The sequence below is a fragment of the Sciurus vulgaris genome, assembly GCF_902686455.1.
Source record: "Sciurus vulgaris genome assembly, chromosome: 11".
NCBI lineage: Eukaryota > Metazoa > Chordata > Mammalia > Rodentia > Sciuridae > Sciurus > Sciurus vulgaris.
The window spans coordinates 106,815,708-106,836,010 of NC_136472.1; the positions used below are offsets into that span (position 1 = coordinate 106,815,708).

The following is a 20,303-nucleotide window of genomic DNA, read 5'->3' on the forward strand; positions in this document are numbered from 1 at the left end:
CATGTATGTCAAACAAATCCTTCTCAATTTCAGAAACCAAATAGACCATAACACAATAATACTAGGTGATTTTAACATGCCTCTCTCACCACTCGACAGATCTTCCAGACAAAAATTGAACAAAGAAACCATAGATCTCAATAACACAATTAATAATTTAGACTTAACGGACATTTATAGAATATACCATCCAACCAAGAGTGAATACACTTTCTTCTCAGCAGCACATGGATCCTTCTCTAAAATAGACATATATTATGCCACAAAGGCTAATGTTAGCAAATACAAGAAGATAGAGACACTAGCATGTATTCTATCAGATCATAATGGATTGAAGTTAGAAATAAATGAAAGAGTAAAACACAGAAACTATTCCAACATCTGGAGATTAAACAATATGCTATTATATGATGAATGGATAACAGAAGATATTAGGAAGGAAATTAAAAAATTCTTAGAGGTAAATGAGAACAAAGAAACATCATATCAAAATCTCTGGGACACTATGAAAGCAGTACTTAGAGGGAAATTTATTTCATGGAGCACATTTAATAAAAGAAGTAAAACTCAAAAAATAAACGACCTAACACTACAGCTCAAAGCCCTAGAAAAAGAAGAACAGAACAGCACCAAAAGTAGTAGAAGACAGGAAATAGTGAAACTGAGAGCTGAAATCAACGAAAATGAAACAAAAGAAACAATACAAAAAATTGACAAAATAAATAGTTGGTTCGTCGAAAAAATAAACAAAATTGATAAACCTTTAGCCACGCTAACAAAGAGAAGACGAGAGAAAACCCAAATCACTAAAATTCGGAATGAACAAGAAAATATCACAACAGACAGGATTGAAATACAAAACATAATTAGAAGCTATTTTGAAAATCTATACTCCAACAAAACAGAAAACCTCAAAGACATCAACAGATTTCTAGAGACATATGAATTGCCTAAACTGAACGAGGAGGACATAAACAATTTAAATAGACCAATTTCAAGTACTGAAATAGAAGAAGTCATCAAAAGCCTACCAACAAAGAAAAGTCCGGGACCAGATGGGTTCTCAGCCGAGTTCTACAAAACCTTTAAAGAAGAGCTCATTCCAATACTTCTCAAAGTATTCCATAAAATAGAAGAGGAGGGAACCCTCCCAAACTCATTCTATGAAGCCAATATCACACTGATACCTAAACCAGACAGAGACTCATCAAGGAAAGAAAATTTCAGACCAATATCCTTAATGAACAACGACGCAAAAATTCTCAACAAAATTTTAGCAAATTGCATACAAAAACATATTAAAAAGATAGTGCACCATGATCAAGTGGGTTTCATCCCAGGGATGCAAGGTTGGTTCAACATCAGGAAATCAATAAATTTCATTCACCATATCAATAGACTTAAAGTCAAGAATCACATGATTATTTCAATAGATGCAGAAAAAGCATTTGATAAAATACAGCACCCCTTCATGCTCAAAACACTAGAAAAAATAGGGATAGTGGGAACATTCCTCAACATTGTAAAGGCCATCTATGCTAAGCCCATGGCCGATATCATTCTTCATGGTGAAAAACTGAAAGCATTCCCCCTAAAAACTGGAACAAGGCAGGGATGCCCTCTTTCACCACTTCTATTCAACACTGTACTTGAAACTCTAGCCAGAGCAATTAGACAGACCAAAGAAATTAAAGGGATACGAATTGGAAAAGAAGAACTCAAACTATCCCTGTTCGCTGATGACATGATTATATATTTAGAGGAACCTGGAAATTCCACCAGAAAACTCTTAGAACTCATAAGTGAATTCAGTAAAGTAGCAGGTTACAAGATCAATGCTCATAAATCCGATGCATTTTTATACATAAGTGATGAATCTTCAGAAAGAGAAATTAGGAAAACTACCCCATTCACAATAGCCTTGAAAAAAATAAAATACTTGGGAATCAATCTCACAAAAGAGGTGAAAGGCCTCTACAATGAGAACTATCAACACTAAAGAAAGAAATTAAAGAACACCTTGGAAGATGGAAAGATCTTCCATTTTCTTGGATAGGCAGAACTAGTATTGTCAAAATGGCCATACTACCTAAAGTGCTATACAGATTCAATGCAATTCGAATTAAAATCCCAATGACGTACCTTACAGAAATAGAGCAAGCAATTATGAAATTCATCTGGAAGAATAAGAAACCCAGAATAGCTAAAGCAATCCTTAGCAGGAAGAGTGAAACAGGGGGTATTGCAATACCAGATCTTCAACTCTACTACAAAGCAATGGTAACAAAAACGGCATGGTATTAGTACCAAAATAGACCGGTAGATCAATGGTACAGAATAGCGGACACGGACACAAACCCAAATAAATACAATTTTCTCATACTAGACAAAGGTGCCAAAAATATGCAATGGAGAAAAGATAGCCTCTTCAACAAATGGTGCTGGGAGAATTGGAAATCCATATGCAACAGAATGAAACTAAACCCATATCTCTCACCATGCACGAAACTAAACTCAAAATGGATTAAGGACCTCGGAATCAGACCAGAGACCCTGCAGATTATAGAAGAAAAAGTAGGTCCAGATCTTCAACATATCGGCTTAGGACCAGACTTCCTTAACAGGACTCCCATAGCACAAGAAATAAAAGCAAGAATCAATAACTGGGATAGATTCAAACTAAAAAGCTTTCTCTCAGCAAAGGAAACTATCAGCAATGCGAAGAAAGAGCCTACAGAGTGGGAGAATATCTTTGCCAATCATACTTCAGATAGAGCACTAATCTCCAGAATCTATAAAGAACTCAAAAAACTCTACTCCAAGAATTCAAATAATCCAGTCGAGAAATGGGCTAAGGAAATGAATAGACACTTCACAGAAGAAGATCTACAAGCAATCAACAAACATATGGAAAAATGTTCAACATCTCTAGTAATAAGAGAAATGCAAATCAAAACCACCCTAAGATTCCATCTCACCCCAATTAGAATGGCAATTATCAAGAATACGAGCAACAACAGGTGTTGGCAAGGATGTGGGAGAAAAGGTACACTCATACATTGCTGGTGGGGTTGTGAATTAAGGCAGCCACTCTGGAGAGCAGTGTGGAGATTCCTTAGAAAACTTGGAATGAAACCACCATTTGACCCAGCTATCCCACTCCTTGGCCTATACCCAAAGGACTTAAAATCAGCATACTACAGTGAGGCAGCCACATCAATGTTCATAGCTGCTCAATTCACAATAGCCAGATTTTGGAACCAACCTAGATGCCCTTCAATTGATGAGTGGATAAAGAAGCTGTGGTATATATATACAATGGAATATTACTCAGCCATAAAGAAGAATAAAATTATGGCATTTGCAGGCAAATGGATGAAATTGGAGAATATTATACTAAGTGAGATAAGCCAATCTCAAAAAACCAAAGGACAAATGATTTCACTGATAAGCAGATGATGATACATAGTGGGGGGTGGAAGGGAGGCAAGACTGGAGGTGGAGGAACTGTATAGAGGGAAAAGAGGAGTGAGAGGGGTGGGGGGAAGGAAAAAATAACAGAATGAATCTAACACCATTACCTTATATAAATGTATGATTACACAAATGGTACGCCACTACTTCATATACAACCAGAGATACAAGTTGTACCCAATTTGTTTACAATAATAAAAAGTAAAAAATAAATAAGTGTAGGAAGGGCATCTGGTAAAATTCAATATCTCTTCATGATAAAAATATTACTCAGATTAAATATAGAAGGAACTTACCTGGATATAATAAAGGCCATTTTTTAAAACCTCACTGTTTGGCTGGGGATATAGCTCAGTTGGTAGAGTGCTTGCCTTACAAGCACAAGGCCCTGGGTTCAATCCCCAGCACCCCAAAACACACACACACACACACACACACACACACACACACACACACACACTGTTAACATTACACTGAATGGGGAAAATCTACAAAATTTCTCTCTAAGATGGAGCCAGACAAGGATGACTACTTTCACCATTCTTATTCAACACAGTTCTGTAAATCCTAGCCATAACAATCAGGCATCCAAAGTGTAGAAAAGGAAGTTAAATTGTCTATGTCTGTAGGTTGGAAGATGCAGTATTATAAGATGCTGATTATCTACAAATTGGTCTATTGCTTTATTGAAATTCCAAACACAAACTCATCAGGAATTTTTATATGAATTGACAAGCTAATTCTAAAATTGACATGAAAATGCAAAGCGCTTAAAATATTCAAGGGAATCTTGAAAAAAGAACCAGTTGAAGGATTTATACATTTGATTTTAAAACTTACAATAGAGCCATAATCATTAAGACAGCATGGTACTGGCATAGGATAGACAAACAGATCAGAAGAGAGTCCAAAAATAGAATCACGCTTACACAATTTAATTTTCAACAAAAGCATCAGAGCAATCCATTGGAGAAAGGAAAGACTTTTCAACAAGAACATGCTAGAAAATCAATATCCATGTTGAAAAAAAGTAAAAGTGAGATTCCTGAGTCCTATTCACATCACACACAGAAGTAATGGATCATAGATTTGTATGTAAGACATAAAACCACCAATCTTCTGGAAGAAAATAGTATATCTTCAGAACTTGAAAAGAGGTAAAGATTTCTTAGAAATAAACACCCATAAAAAAGTGATTAATTGTACACATCAAAATTTAAAGCTTTACAAAAAACACCACTAGAAAAATGAGCAGGCAAAAGGCAGTCTAAGGGAAAACATCCACTTTACATGTATCTGATAAAGGAATTATATTCAGATTATATGTAAGAACACTTGTAATTCAATGAAACAAATTGGCCTACTAAAAACTGTCAAAATGTTTAAACAGACATGTGACAAAGGAAAATAAATGACAGCAAATACACATAGGATAAAATGTCCAACATCATTAGTCATCAAAAGAAATGCAAATTAGAACCAAAGTGAGATATACCAAGAGTTGTCAGCAATGTGCAATAAGCAGAATTCTCATTTGTCAGTGTTGGGAATGTAAAATGTCACAGTCACTTTGGAAAATATTCTGGAAGTTATAAAGCAAAACATAGAACACAGTATGATCTGGTTATTTCATTCTTAATTATCTACCTAAGAGAAATAAAAACATATCTACACACACATACTTGTACAAGAATGTTCTTATTGGCCTTAACAGGTCAGATGTCAGTCAATGGAGAATGGATAAACACCATTTGGCAGATTTATGCTATGGAGCATGATGCAGCAATAAAAAGGAACAAATTACCTATACATGGAACTATCTAGATGAATATAAAACATGCTAAAAGAAAGAAGAGTTACACAAAAGAATGTATACTGTATGATTCCATTCATGCTAATTCTGCTATGAGCAACACAAATCTATGATGAAAAAAATTGATGGTTAAGTCTAAGGATGTGGAGGTAGAATGTGACTGATAATGAATATGAGGGAATCTGGGGATTAATAGTATTATTTTGTATGATAATGGATACTTGTACATAGCCATACACATTTTCCAAAACTTAATGAATGGTATATACCTTTAAGATTTGTAGGCTTTCCTATGTATATATTTGACATCACAATAAAAAAAACCTTAAACTAATATCAAATATATACACATCATACCTGTATATATATATATATGCATATATATATGCATATATATATATATATATTCCGTAGTGAGTGCAATGATGTTTCAACATACTTGGAAATGCATCTAAATATAAGATGGATTAACTGAGAAATAGAGGGTGGGTAGATGGATAGATTTGTGATAAACTAGAGTTAAATGCTAGTTGTATAATTTAGGTGGTGCATATATTGGTGTTTCCTGTACAATTCTTTAAATTCTTATGCATATTTGAAATTCTCCATAATAAAATGATGGGTAGAAGTGAAATATTAAGACTCTTTCATAACCTCAGGGCATACTCGAGAGGAATCAGCCCTGGTAGGTGTGCCTTTCTCAGATGCTTCCCAACCCACCTGGATTATGAATGGCTGTCCAACCCAGCGGCTTCTGAGGAACCCAGGTCACTGCCCTGAACTGTCCTGGTGAAGAAAACAGAATTTTCAGAAAGTCTACGTATACCTTCTAATTTTAATGACTCTGGTTACCAGTATCAAAAGGCTTATGACAACCACATTATTATTAAAGAAAAGAGCATTTTAAAGACTATTTTAAAAAATTGTATAAAAGATACTCTTATTTCAGAACTGGAACTAGTGAAGAATGAATGCTATGAACAGGAAGGTAGATTTTATTTTCCAGTCAAGAGACTCTTTCAATATCAGCTACAAGAAAACCAATGTGACTAAATCTTGCTTATAAAGTGTTTTTATCACACCTGTGAGCTGTTTTTCAATTTTAAAAGTTTAAGATGCAAGAATATTTTCTAACCTTCTACTTAAGAGGAACTGATATTACAATGAACATTTTATACATATTATCACATAACTTATCCCCTTTCCAACCTACTTACGCCGCCTGCTCCAAACCGTTCTTTCCACTTTGCTCGCTGCCTCAGATGAGGTGATAATGGCTTTGATATGTGAAAGGGTCTGTCATTCAATTTCAGAAGTGCATCTAATCAGGGCTTCCACCTGGAACACAGCAGCCACTGCATCTCTGTGTCCCTGTGAGTGATGGTTCGGTCACAGATGGGAGCTGGAAGTTCTACTCAGAATCCCACTCTGCATCACTAGCATCTGCTGTCTGCCTCCTGATCTTCAAATACTACGGGCCAGAAAGTCACTTTCTCAAGGGGTGAACAGAGCCCAATGTTGCAACTTTGAAAAATCTTTTTCCTGACTTACTTTCCTGAAGCAGAAAGAAAGAACTTCTTTAGAAATCAGGTCTGCCATGGAGTTCAGGCATTTTTAATGCATCTTTTCCCCAAGGCCCTGGGCCCCTTTGTTGGCTATACACAAAGGATTATGCTATTTCTATTTAGTGAAATGGTTTGTAAATTTCAATTTAAAAGGAAAACATGGAAATATAAGTCTGAGTTATTTGGGAGAGAAAACAAGATAATCCCTTTCAGAATAAAGAGAAATACCTATCTAGAATCATCTTGGTAAAAACATACTGATCACATGGGCGGGGGATTTAGCTCATTGACAGAGCTCTTGCCTAGCACATGCAAAGCCCTGGGTTCAGTCCCCAGCAACATACCGATCACATTTCTCCTTCCTCTAAAAGACATTTTTAACCAAATCCTATGAATTAGGAGACGCTGACAAATAATTCACAAATTACATCTGAGCTGTCTGTTACAGCATTCAGGCCTGACCAGAATAGGAACCCCTCTGGAGGGGAAAGGGTGATGAGTGGCAGTTCTCAATCTTGGCTGCATGTTGGAATCATATTGTGTGTCACCCATAAAAACTTTCATGAATTGGGGAGATAGCTCAGTGATAGAGTGCTCACCTCGTCTGCACAAGGCCCAGGAATTGATCTCCAGTACAAACAAAACAAAACAAACAACAACAACAACAACAACAACCAAAAAAAAAAAAAACAGCACTCTCATATCTTCACAATCCTTTTCATTAGGGAAAAAAAAAAATAAAGTGGAAACAGAATTTTTTAGCTTGTTTAAAATTTTTCCAAATAAAGACTTTGAGTGGTTTTTAATTCATTGTGTTAAAAATATAAAAAGGCAACATCATCAATGAGTTTGTGAGACTAGTTGACCTCAGCAAAGATGGGAATTTAAAGGTCAAATTGAAAAATAAGTCCTTTGCATAATTGTTGGAAGGTATTTCTAAATGATTTTCTATAATTTACTTAGCACAGTCAATGACACACTACTTTTACTTGGACCTAAATATCTTTTTATGTCTCCTTTTCAACTATGACCTCCATTCAAATAAAGTACTGAAATCAAAGTTAGGCCTGTTCCTTCAAATTGACATACCACAAAGATTTATAAATGCAATTATATTCAATAACTCTTCTCCGTCTAAATATTATTTATACTTATGAGGTCAAATATATTTTTGTATTGTTAATAAATGAAATAATTAAATATTACTTATTTTGTACTTACCTCATCTTTTAAAATTGCTATTACCATAAATGTTTTATAATGGATATTATATTCATAGAAGTGTTCAAGGATATAATTTATAATTAAAAATACATGTATAAGAATAAATACTCATAATGAAAAGAGATCACTGAGCTAGGAAACTAGTCAACGCAGGTGCCTATATAAGTCATGACACCTGCCTATCCCAGAGCTGGCACTCAATAAGTAAATATGATAGTGAAAAGATGCTCAACATCACTAATTACTAGCAAAATGCAAATTAAAATCACAATGAGGTACTATCTCATACTTCTCAGAAGGGCTATCATCAAAAAGACAAAAGATAAAAAGAGTAGGCAAGAATGTGAAGAAAAGGAAACCCTTCTACACTATTGATGAAAATGTAAATTAGTATGAAAATTAATATGGAAGTTCCCCCAAAAATCTTAAGCTAAGATTATCATATGATCCAGCAATCTACTTCTGGGTATTTATACAAAATATCTGAATTAGTAGGCAGAAGAGATGTGTGTGTTCCCATGTTCCTTGAAGCACTATTTACAACGACCAGGTTATGAAATCAACTCACACACCCATCAGCAGACGAATGGATAAAGAAAATGTGATATTCAAGGAATACTATTGAACCTTTAAAGAGGAGGAAATTCCATCATTTGCATCAACATGAATAGGATTGAAGAACATAATGCTAAATGAGATAAACTGGACATAGAGGGACAAATACATGTATTCTCACTTACATGCTGAATCTAAAAAAGTCAAACTAATAAAATCAGAAGGTAGAATGGTAGTTACAGAGGCTGGAGGGTGGAAGGAATGGGAAGATGATGGTCAAAATCTCAGACGGGATGAATAGGGTTTTGTTTTGTTTTGAGACCTATTTCATAGTACAGTGAATACTGTTAATTATAATGTATTACACATTTCAAAATTTTTAACAAAGTAAATTTCAAATATTTTTACCACAAAAAATAAGCATTTGAGGTAATACATATGCTAATTTACTTAATTATTCCACATATTTTCTTACATCATAACATCACTTTGTACCCCACAAATATATATAATAAATTATTAATTTATAATAAAATTTTAAAGAATTTTAGTGTGTCGGATGAATGAATGAAACCCCTTTCACAACTGTAGAACTGACAAATAGAACACCAGCTTCTAGATGTTTCTGCACAAGCTTTCAGAGACACCATTTGAGCAGCATCTGTGTCTACAAGTCCAATTAAGAAGACTCTCCTAAAATCAACTTGCAATCATCCATAACAAACTTAGGAGCAGTCAGTAGAGAATCTCCCCAATTAATTCAATTCGACAAGGAATCATTGAGTGTCTCATATTAAACTCACAAAGAAAGTAAATTAATACAAATTAAGTTCTGTATGGTTTCTGATTTCAAGGAACTCATGTTTAGTTTTATAACATATCTTCAAACTTCCTCTTAGAGATGTGTACAGCCTAATGATCAGAGAATTTGAGCCACTTGGTGGTAGGATTTTGTTATTTTCTACATGTCTACCTTCTTTATCTTACCACACGCTCATCTGTCCCTGGATTCTCTTCTTCATGCTGAAGTGGACAACTTGCCAAATAGAATCTTATGAAACAACAATCTACACCAAGCTGGCCTCTCTCTTTCCATTGCAGACCATGCGGTTCATACTTCTACTTCAAAAGAGAGTAGGGCAAGGCTCAGTGCATTTTTAATAAAACTTTTATAGTTGAATCTCACTAAAGCTATAGGAAAAAAATCCTAATCCCTTTCCATTCATGTCTTCTGAGTTTTGTTTTGTTTTTAAAGAATTTAACCTTTATTTTCTTTATTTGTTTTTATGTGGTGCTGAGAATCAAACCCTGACCCTCACCCCTGCTAGGCAAATGCTTTACTACTGAGTTACAACCCCAGCCCTTTTTTCTAGGTTTTGATCAACAAGATTACACAAAAATGATTAATGATCCCCATAATCTCAATTGAGCTAAAAAACTAGATGTGTTACTGACTCCCCAGATCTGGAAATAAGGCATATAGTAGAATAATGTGGATAATTTAAAAGCAATTATTCCAACAAAGATTAACAACAAAGGAAGAGAGCTCAGAAGTCCTTAGTAACTCAGGAAATCACCAGGAAAAGGAGCCCCCTCCAAAACTGCTACTCTCTCCAAGAACTGGTGGTGGAGGGAACTGACTGGCTTCATTGTGATCTTTGGGCATGATGTCACAGTCCCTGGGTCCTGACTGGTGTCTTTTTAGACATGCTGATGATAGAAATTTTCCCTGAACACCCAGCATCATAAGTTACTCATTTAACATGAATAATGGTAGCAATAGAGTTAAAAGATCTTTCAATTCTCTGACACGACTCTGCTCCCGGCTCTGCTAGAGGCCAAGCCACCTGGCCATGCCATATGTGTGTGTCCTGCATGGGAGAGCTGGACTGTGAACACAGCAGGGATGGGTTTTTATCTCCTCCTGCAACAGATCACTTTGCAAAATCCTCTAATGGCACTGCCTCATGGGAGACTGAAAACTATGGGGGATTAATTTTATAAGAAATAAAACACTTTGGTGCAGAAATGACTCCATAAATCTTTATTGAAAATGTTTCCATCTTAGCAGAATAACCCAGAAAGAAACCTAGATGGATGATTACAAACAAGGCATTGGGCCTCAAAATAAGAAGGGGAAAAGATACCATCTCAATTCTAACAAATACATACTATGCCAACTTTAGCTCCTTTGTAAGGGTTGTTTCTGCATCCTCTCAAACCCTTAAAGAGCTGGAAAATCTTGCACAGATTTCTACGGGAAACCAGGGGTTTAATCAAACAGGATTGAGACCTTCCCTCTCCCTTGCCTGCTCACATACTGTCAACCAAGATGTACATTTGTCACCTATAATGCTGTGTTAACCTTTTTAAATGAAACATTAAGTATGAATAAAAATAATTCAAAATATGTGTACTGGGGTTTTAGGCAGATACCAAGAAATTTGGGTTGAAATAGAACCCAAAACAGGAAAAACTTCTAAAGAAGGCAACTTTGTCCAGAATTTTTATTTAGAATAGCAAAGATGTGTCAAAGAAACTGTTCATTTCCCAGCAACGTCTATTACTTCTATGTGGATTCCAGTGACTAGAATGACCACCTAATGGTGACAATGGTGTCATCGGCAGACGATGTACTGGTTCCCAAGGCACACATCCACCATCAGGAGCTAAGCACCCTGGCAATAACTGCACCCCGTCCCCTACAAATGATGTTTCACCCGCAAAAATATAAAAGAACATTTGAAATAAAACCTAATGGTAGTTCTGGCTAAGGTTCTAGAAACCCCCAGGAAGGATGGTGTTTGGAAGGAAGAAACCCTGGCTCCTCATAATGGTGGCTTATAGGTGACCTAAGACATTTAAAAATTCCACATAACAGCACTAAGCAGAACCCCTTGCCATTAGGCTTCAGGGGGTATGGCAGATGGTCTAGAGGGAGACACAAATAGACAAACATATCCATACTTTTGACAATTCAGCTTTCCTTGGAAATATGTCAAGAAGAGCTTCAAAAGTAACTCTTAATGCAGTATTTTTCCTGAATTCATTGTTCCTTTTAGAATTCAAGTAAGCTGGAGCTAAATCCCTCTTCAGCCTTCCTCTTCTCCCCATAAGACCCAGCTTCCCCTTCCACACCCCACCCCAAGCCCAATGTGTGTTCCCAGCCCTCTTGTATCTCTCTCCCCACTCACTGACCTGCCCCTACCCAACCTGATGTTCCTTTCCCATCCCCACCTGTCGCTACACTGAGCCCCAGCCTTGAGCCTTTGCTGCCTAGACTGTAAATCTGGCCAAAGCTGAGAACAGCAAACAAAGGAGCAACTATGAGAACTGACAGCTCAAGGACTCTGGCACAAGGTTTGCCCTGGGCTGCCTCACCCAGGACATGCTGGCAGAGCTGGTCTCCCCGTAGGACACCCATACATCTCAGAATTACAGAGGGTGTAACTGGCCCTAGGACAGTTCTACAGGGCTGCTGCTGCTATGACACAGCAGAGGACACCGGAAAGAGGTCTTCTCTGAGGAAGAAGACGTGATAGAAATGGAAACAACGTGGGCTGCAGAATTGGCAACACTTGGCATAAAATATTATCCTCAATATCCCTGTAATTCTCTCCCCAAAGGAAGAGGACTGGAAAAAGAAATAGGAAAAAGAGAGGGAAGGGGGAAGGGAAGACTACAGTTCTACTTTTGGGTAGAAAGTGTAGTTATGAAATGATCACTCCAAACAGATATGAATCCGAACTCAATCCCTGGCTCATTTATAAATCCCAGTTTCAGGTAAAAGGACTCGCAAGTGGGATCCAGCCCTAGAAGCCTTCCACAGAGAGGGTGTGGTTAAGCTCATAGGCATTGCTATCTTCTTCCTCCAACAGCAGCTTGTCGATGGTCAGGGAACTGATGGCTCTCCTGGGGTCGTCCATGTCCTGAAGGACTGGCTCAGGAATAGAGATGGGGAGCTGGACAAACTGAGGCCCAGGCAGGGCTGGGGCTGGAGGCTGGTACTGCAGGGTCGAGGTGGGCAGCGTGGAAAGAGGCTGAGCCCATGGGAAATAGGTGAGGGGCGCTTGGTGCTCTGGGCCCTCCAGCTGGGGTCCCACCGTGGGTGTGGCAGCACTTCTCGTCTGTGATGAAGAAACACAGGACCAAGGTTTAGCAGCCCTGGCACGTCCACCTGCCCTTGACTCAAGAGTCACCAATTCTTCCCTCAACTCTGCCCTTCCCTGGTTTCTCACTTCAGGAGGCTCCACCTCCTCTTTCTCAAAACCTCCCTCCAGGGCGAGCTGGACACACTTAATCTGTACCCATCATCTGTCACTTACTAGCTACATGTTCATGCTCATGCTACTTCCCAACTCAGAAGCTCCATTTTCCTCATCTATTAAATGGGATACAAATGGTAGTGAAATCATAGGGCTGAGCAAATTAGAGAGGATTTTCTAGATTTCATTCAACATAAAATACATCCCAATTTCAGAAACCTTAAAATGTGAAAAATATACATATCTTAAAGTCTGAAAATACATGTTAAAGAATGAGGCTGTCACATAGCTCAGTAGATGTATCTTGGAGGCGGCTGCTATCCTGCCTAGACACAAAGGCAGTCCTGGCTCCACACAGCAGCTTTGGCCTCTGAGGTCTGGGAGCACAACACAGCTCCATCACTTTCTGGTGGTTACCAGAGAGGCCCAGCCCTTCTGTGGCAGGGGAAGCACTGCTCTGTCAATGAACATGGCCTTCTTTCAGCTCCTTGTGTCTTCTGCATCCTCTCCTCCAGTCTCTGAGCTGCACGTGGTCATCACATCCCATGGTGCCCCATGACCCTCCAAGGTCCAGGGCCATTCTTCCATGTGCTCCATGAACCATACATCCCACCTTTGCATTGACTACCTCACAGATCCAGCTCACCAGAGGCAGCACCTAGATCCTGCTATTTCATAGTGGAGGAAAGTATGCAGAAGGGGAGATTCTCTGTGTGAACTGATGTTGAGATGACCAAAATCTCCCCCTTTCATCCCTATTCCCTTGTCATCTCTCTCCAGTTCCCACTGTGCCTTGAAAGTAAACTAGCTACTGGAGTCTCTTAGAACAGAGCTCTTTTTCAACTTCCTGGGGATCTTGTTACAACACGTATTCAGGTCCAGGAGGTCTACAGAGGGACCTGGAGTTCTGCACGTCTAATCAGATCTCAGGCCATGCCAATGCAACTGGTCCAGGGAGCACAGTTGGAGTAGCAAGGCTTTAGGGTATTTTTCTCTAGCATGTTGGAGCTGGAAGCTCCCAACATCCAGGCTGGTGTGTATATTTCACTGGGCACATCCACTTCCTCTCCTTTGACATGAGCCCTGTAAGCCCAATCCAGCAACCTGAAACTAGAAAGGATCTGGGAAAGCCTAATTATTTCCATTATTTCAAAAATCCAAAAGGAGACCTTCATTTTTGTGTTCCCAACTTCTATAAGTCAATTGCAGCTGCAGGGTTCCTTGTGCAGGGATAGAATTACACCAAACCAGCACCATACAGTTCTTATCTCTGCTGATCAGAAGTGCTGACTGGCAGCACAAGCCAGCTTTGATGAGTTAACTCACAAAATAGCAAAACAAATAAATTATTTCTTACTAAATACAGTTTGTTTGATACACAGAACATTTCAAAGCAGAAGGTGGGGATGATGAAAGGGAATAAAGAAAGAAAAGAATCCTTGGTATTGAAATGACTGGGAACCATTATGTCCTCCTCTCCTGTCCACCCCAGGGGCCCCTGATATGGAAATAACTTGTCTGAGCAAGGCGTTGAAACATCTCTGGAGCCAGCCAACACACAGGGCCCCCTCCTTCCTCATGGCAGAAGCAGAGATCTCCACGTCAAGGATAGCTAGGTGGGCCCTCCACAGGCCTTGCCAGGAAGATGCAAGAGGCAGGGAGGTGTATCGGATGACACTGGACCCTCCAGGGAACCCAAGGGACATGGGGAGCCAAAACAAGCTCCACCTGGAGGGTGGGTTCTGTGACTGCTCATGAGACCCAGATCTACTTCCCAGTTTCCCTGGAGTACAGCTGGGTACCCCCGCAACTATAGGCCTTTTCTTTCCTGCACACTGGAGGGATTCCCATTCCTTTGGTCACATATGTCACACCATTCACACAAAACTGTGACTGCTTTCCTCCATTCCTAGGGGTGGGGGAAGCTGGGGGCAGGCCCTTCTTTTCCTGCCTGGCCCTTGAAGGAAAAGTGGTTGACATTGCTTGGTTGACACTGCTGGCAGACTTTGATATGATGACAGTAAGTAACATTTATTGAGTGATTTCTGTATGCCAGGAATTGTGCTAAGTCTTCCACAGGCATGACCTCATTTCATCCCAACAACCACCCTCTTGTTAGTATTTCCATTTTACAGATGAGGACACTGAGGCTCAGAGAGGTCAAGCTACTAAGCCCAGAGTCATACAGCTTGTAAGTAAAGGGGTGGGGATTTGAACACAAGCAATCTGACATTAGAGACAGAGCTCAAAATTTGTGTACAACCATAAAAACATAAATAAATAAAAATAAATAAATAAAAACAACAACAGTTACCCTACAGTTGGATCTGACCTAAAAATAGTTTTCAGCAAAGTTCTGTCACCTTTTACTCAGTCTAGAAATTTTCTGGCAGTTCCATTGTTAAGTGAACAATCATTCCCTGAGTTATCTGAATTGAAAGGCAGAGCTTACCTGGTATCCCATGCACTAAGAACTTCAATTTGTCACTAAGACTCACTGCTTACAGGCCAGCTGGAGAGATTCAGGACAGAAGCAGATCTCCCCCACCAAAGTGAATAAAAGGCATGACAAGACAGGTATCTTTATGGGAGATAATTAGGAGATAAAACTAGGAGCAGAACTTCTTGGAGGACATGGTAGACTTAGATGACCTGATAATCCTAGGAACCAACAGCAGGGGTCAGAAAGTCAGCCCTGCTTCTAAACAGGTGCCACAGGCAACGGGTACCGCTCTGTCTTATGTGACATACCGTGACATTAGTGATGAGTGGAGGGGAGGCGTAGGTCAGCACTGAGGAGGGCCCCACAACCGTGTAGCTCGGGCACACGGGCTGCACGTACATGTCGGCTGAGTAGGGACAGCTGACAGCTTCATGGGACACATACTCAGTGTAAGGTGTCCATGGGGTCAGGGGCTGGAGAGTGGCTGGGGCAGGTTGGGAAAGCCAGCCGGCACACAGGGCCCCCTCCTCTGTCACTGTAGAAGCAGAGACTTCCATGTCAAGGCAGGAAGGACCTGTGGGAGAAAGGAAATTATAGAATTGCAGATGCCAAACAGCGCGGGGACTGGAGGAGACCAAGGCTGTGGGGAGCTCTTACCCACTGTGGTGTAGGTTGCCAGGGGCTGATGGGGCAGCACCACCTAAAGGGAGAAGAGAAGACAGGACTGGTGTTTAGCCATCTCCAGTCAGTTCTATGCAGGAAACCTGTCTAGGGACCCCAGAGTAGAACACATAGGGAAGACTCTCCCTTTGTCAGAATAAAACACTCCAGCTCATGCCCCAACCATTTAAAGGGGTTTGTGTTTCCATTTAGCAAGAATGCTGTGCATTTAGGGAACTGACCCCTCCTCTTCCCAGAAGGAACCCTCAACCCACACCAAGAAGTGTGTCTTTCACTTCCTGAGGCCCATCAACAGCTCTGTTCAAGTCAGTCCCCTGGCCCTCATCCCACCTCAAAGGAATTGGTAGGTCCATCTCCTACACATCACCATGTAACTGCCTACCTTCATGCCCCCAAAGGGTACACTCCTGCCCAATCCCCCTGACCAGCCCCCACAACACACTGTGACCCTCTCACCGCGGTAGGCGTAACAGCTGCCCCACTGCTGGCATGGCCACGCTTCCTCCTCAGCAGTTCCTTCACTGGCTCCTTCACACGGACACCCTGGTATGGTCGAGGTGGGGCTGGAGCTTGTTCAGGAGCTGTGGCTGTGAAAGCAATGTCACTGGAGCCTGTGGCCCTTATCAGACAAACCCCAAACCCAGGTGCCCATTGCCTCAAGGATCTGCCTGCTCTACTAAGTTGTGCTTGAACACAAGGACCACCGACACTTCCTAGAATATTCTCCTGGTATTGTCACTCTTCCTGCCCCCAACCCCTATGTGGCTCCTTCACACCCAGAAGTTGATGCCCAGCCCCTCTGTCTGAAATTGAAAGGACTTCACAATGAGTGCTGAACCTGTTTTTCTAACTACTTTGCACACTAACAACTACATAAACTTTGATTTCCACCAGAAGGTCTATCTTTTTCTCTACATGGTTCCTGCATGTCTTAACTTCCTCATATCTTGAGGTTTACCACAGTCAGATTCTCTCCTACGTCTTTCAACCCCTGCACCCTATGGAATTTCTATAGCCATGACTCAAATATTTCCAGATCTGGTTAGTATTCATCATAGGTGGCAGCAGAGGATGGCAGAAAGATCTGAGTTCAATGGCACATGCCTTGAATCCTGCCCCTGCCACAATTTAGCTGTGTGATCGTGGGCAATTTACAAAACCCCATCTGAGACTCTGAATTTATTATCAAAAGATTGTTCTGAGGAGTCACTTAACATAGTAAATAAGAAATAAACTACATGCTTTGAATAAAATCAGGTGCAAAGTAAACACTCAAGAAATTTGTATTCTGCAGGTATTAGTTATTCTTTTGGTATAAGTTTCTAATGCTCCAACTAGATTATAAACTCCCCAAGGTGAGCTATTACACCTTATTTCTCTATATCTTCTTAAGTGTTATGTCCCTAATGAGCTCCGTAGCTATTTGTTGATTAATCAACTGGTGATTCTTCAAAATGTGCTGCCATTCACCTTCCCTTCCCATCTCCAGTACCTTTAGAATTAATGGGCTATAGCAACTGGCACCGAGTTTCTCTGGGACTCCCAGGAAATAGGACAATCACATAAAGGTGATCTATATAACCTGGAACTACAGTGCCTACCTTGCTGCTAAAAGGTTTTCATTGCCTTTGTTATCAAAGCCAAGAAACCAAAGCACCAACCCAAATATGGACCAGAATATAGGGCCCTTCTTGACCAGGGAGAGCAACCCTGGCTGTGCAGTGACAATGTGCCTGTTCAGACAGCCTGTGGTTTATAGGCCCTGGATCCTTCAAGGCCAAGAGTGGTGAGAAGCACTGACTCTTAGGACTCACAAACAGAGCCCATTATCATCCACTGATAAGTTTCCAAGGGACCCGGACTCTGAATCAAAGGTCCGGAAGCCTGGATATCTGTTAAACCCGGATCCACAGTGCTGCCTTGGCTGAACTTTGCTCAGCAAATACTCAGCTGATAAGGTCCCAGGCCTGAGTCAGCACCAGACCTCCCTCTGGGCTCTCAGCATCAGCTTGTCCTGGCCTCAAAGCCCAGCAGGCAGAGAAACTTACGCACAAATAGCAGGAAGGATGCAAGCCCAGGGACAGATGATGTGCATCAGGCTAAGCTTCAGACACATCAGCTGGGGTCCCTCATCTGACAATGTAGCAGAATCAACTAGAGTGATGCAAAATACAGACAGCCAGGTCCTTGCTCCTAGAAAGTCTGATTCTGGGAGACTTATGTAGGCCTAGGAATCAACATGGATAAAAATCCCTCCAGTAATTCTGAAGATGTGCTGGGATTAGAATCACTGATAAATCATCCCTGATTTAAAAGAAGAATCTCCCTACAACATCCCAACAGATTAATTATCCTAATTTTAATTTTCCTTGTCATAACAAGTGTTCTCTACTGGTATTCATTCACTCTTTCAAATGTTCCTGGGCACTAGGAGTGCAGTCCTGAACAAGATAGACACAGCCCCTGCCCATGTGCTTCATGCAGTCTAGTCAGGAAAATAAGCAATAAAACAGTTACCAGTGGAATGACGGTCACAAGAATAGCTGGAAATCCAACTGGAAACAAGTGTGGGTGGAGTGACATGACTGTGGACAAACCTGTGAAATTTAGGCTGACACTTAAGTGTACAATAGGAGGAGCTGGTCTAGTATTTGTGCCCTGATCACCTTCACCTTGCTTCTAAGCAGCAACAACAATGGACTGGAGAACCAATAGCACTGGTATTCAAATCTAGGTTGTTATTTATTGCTAGAAAATTCTCAGATTTATTTACTGATTCTGGGCCTCAATTTCCATCTGTAAAATGACACTAATTACTCCTTAATACAATCATTGTGAGGATTAACTGAAGTGATACATGGGGAGATCCCAAGGCCAAGTTCAGGCATATGGTAAATGCTTAATACACGTTTTTCTTCTCTTCCTTCCACCATCCTTTGGAGAAGTATAATATCAGGAAGTTCTTCCTCCTACTGAACCTGCCTTATGAAAAGAAGAACTTTATTTCCTTACATTACTTTCTAAAGAAACTCCCAATTCATCCATTTATAGCTTCCTCATCCATAAGATGAAGATCATAACTGTATGCATGCTGTAGGATAATTTGATAACTATATGTAAAGTGCTTGCAATAGAACTCGGCACAGGAAAAGCATTTGGTATATGTGAACTAATATTATCATTAGAGTAATATCCTTTTCAGCATCTGAAGGTCCTGGAGACCCGAATTAACTTCCCAGTCTTTAGCTAATTGTCAGTGACATTTTTTTTAACCCCAAGCATTCATTCTGGGTGTTTCATTCCCATATAAGCTCCACTTGCCATGTCTCTATCTGCTCATTGATGCTCTGTGCTGCCCACAGAACATAGGTGTGGCCTCACTTGGCAAAGAGCAGGGATAACTGCTTCTCCCATATTCTGTTTACTCCTTCTCAGGGTCACTCACAACCACGTCAGCTTTGTTCAGTCATGTCATTCAACTCACACTTGTTTCTAGTTGGATTTCAGCTATTCCTTTGGCACAAAGTGCAGACTAGGGCACTGTGCACTTGTGAAAAATATGAGGTATGAGGTTATCTGGGGGTTCAAGCACTGTGGTCACCCTCTAACCTTAGCTGGGAGACAAGAAAGGCTCGATCCCATATGCACACATCTCAGCCCAGATCAAAGACAGGTACATTGCTCTCCCTGCTTTGATTTGCATATACAGTTCTGGGGAAGGGCCCAGAGGCCTCCTAGTTCCACTCCCTACCAGGAAGGGGACACACCACACACTTGGCTGAATAGAGACCAGCTGGGCACTTCCAGGATCTTGGGCTTCCTGCCTCCTGTTGTTTTCAAATCAATGAACAAAGAGGGTTTGGAGGCGGTGCAGTGAGCAGAGGGTATCACCCTCTAAAGACTGGACTTCCTTGGAACCCAGCGTCAACAGATGTGCCCCGAAACAACAGAGTGTGTGCAGAGCAATTTCTAAGTCCCCACCTCCTGCTATTACAGTTCCCACAGCTCCCAAGGTCTCCTGATGCCCACTCCTATATCCAAAACAACTTCCAAGGAATTTGTAATGACTCCACCTGAGAAGACAATAGTGGGGCTGCTTCCAACAGTGTCTGTGCAAAATGCTCGTGAAATATCAGAATCCAAAGCCTCAGAACAATTCCCAAGGGAACTCAATAGTCAAGTGCCTTTCATACCAATCTATGTGGAGCAACAATGGACCTGTCTAATTCCACAGTAAACATTGTACTTCTAACTGTCATCAGTATGAGAAATGAGCCTACAAA

General features: G+C 40.4%; 1 protein-coding gene and 1 long non-coding RNA gene across 4 annotated transcripts in view; one reads left to right on the top strand and one right to left on the bottom strand.

The window, feature by feature from the left end:
* The window catches only part of LOC306638367, a 71,751-nt gene that overhangs the window by 27,220 nt on the left and 24,228 nt on the right, over positions 1-20,303 (top strand). The window lies entirely within an intron of this gene.
* POU2AF1 (POU class 2 homeobox associating factor 1) overlaps positions 10,187-20,303 on the bottom strand; it is a 69,703-nt gene continuing 59,586 nt past the window's right edge. For 2 of the 3 annotated variants that reach the window (XM_079101651.1, XM_079101652.1), the window contains exons 4-7: positions 16,477-16,607; positions 15,997-16,039; positions 15,648-15,913; positions 10,187-12,758 (exon numbers count right to left, since the gene is read on the bottom strand). In XM_079101651.1, coding sequence (XP_078957777.1) covers positions 12,444-12,758; positions 15,648-15,913; positions 15,997-16,039; positions 16,477-16,607 — 755 coding nt within the window. In that variant the 3' untranslated portion in view covers positions 10,187-12,443. The remainder of the gene's footprint in view (positions 12,759-15,647; positions 15,914-15,996; positions 16,040-16,476; positions 16,608-20,303) is intronic. The other variant, XM_079101650.1, reaches the window with a different exon arrangement.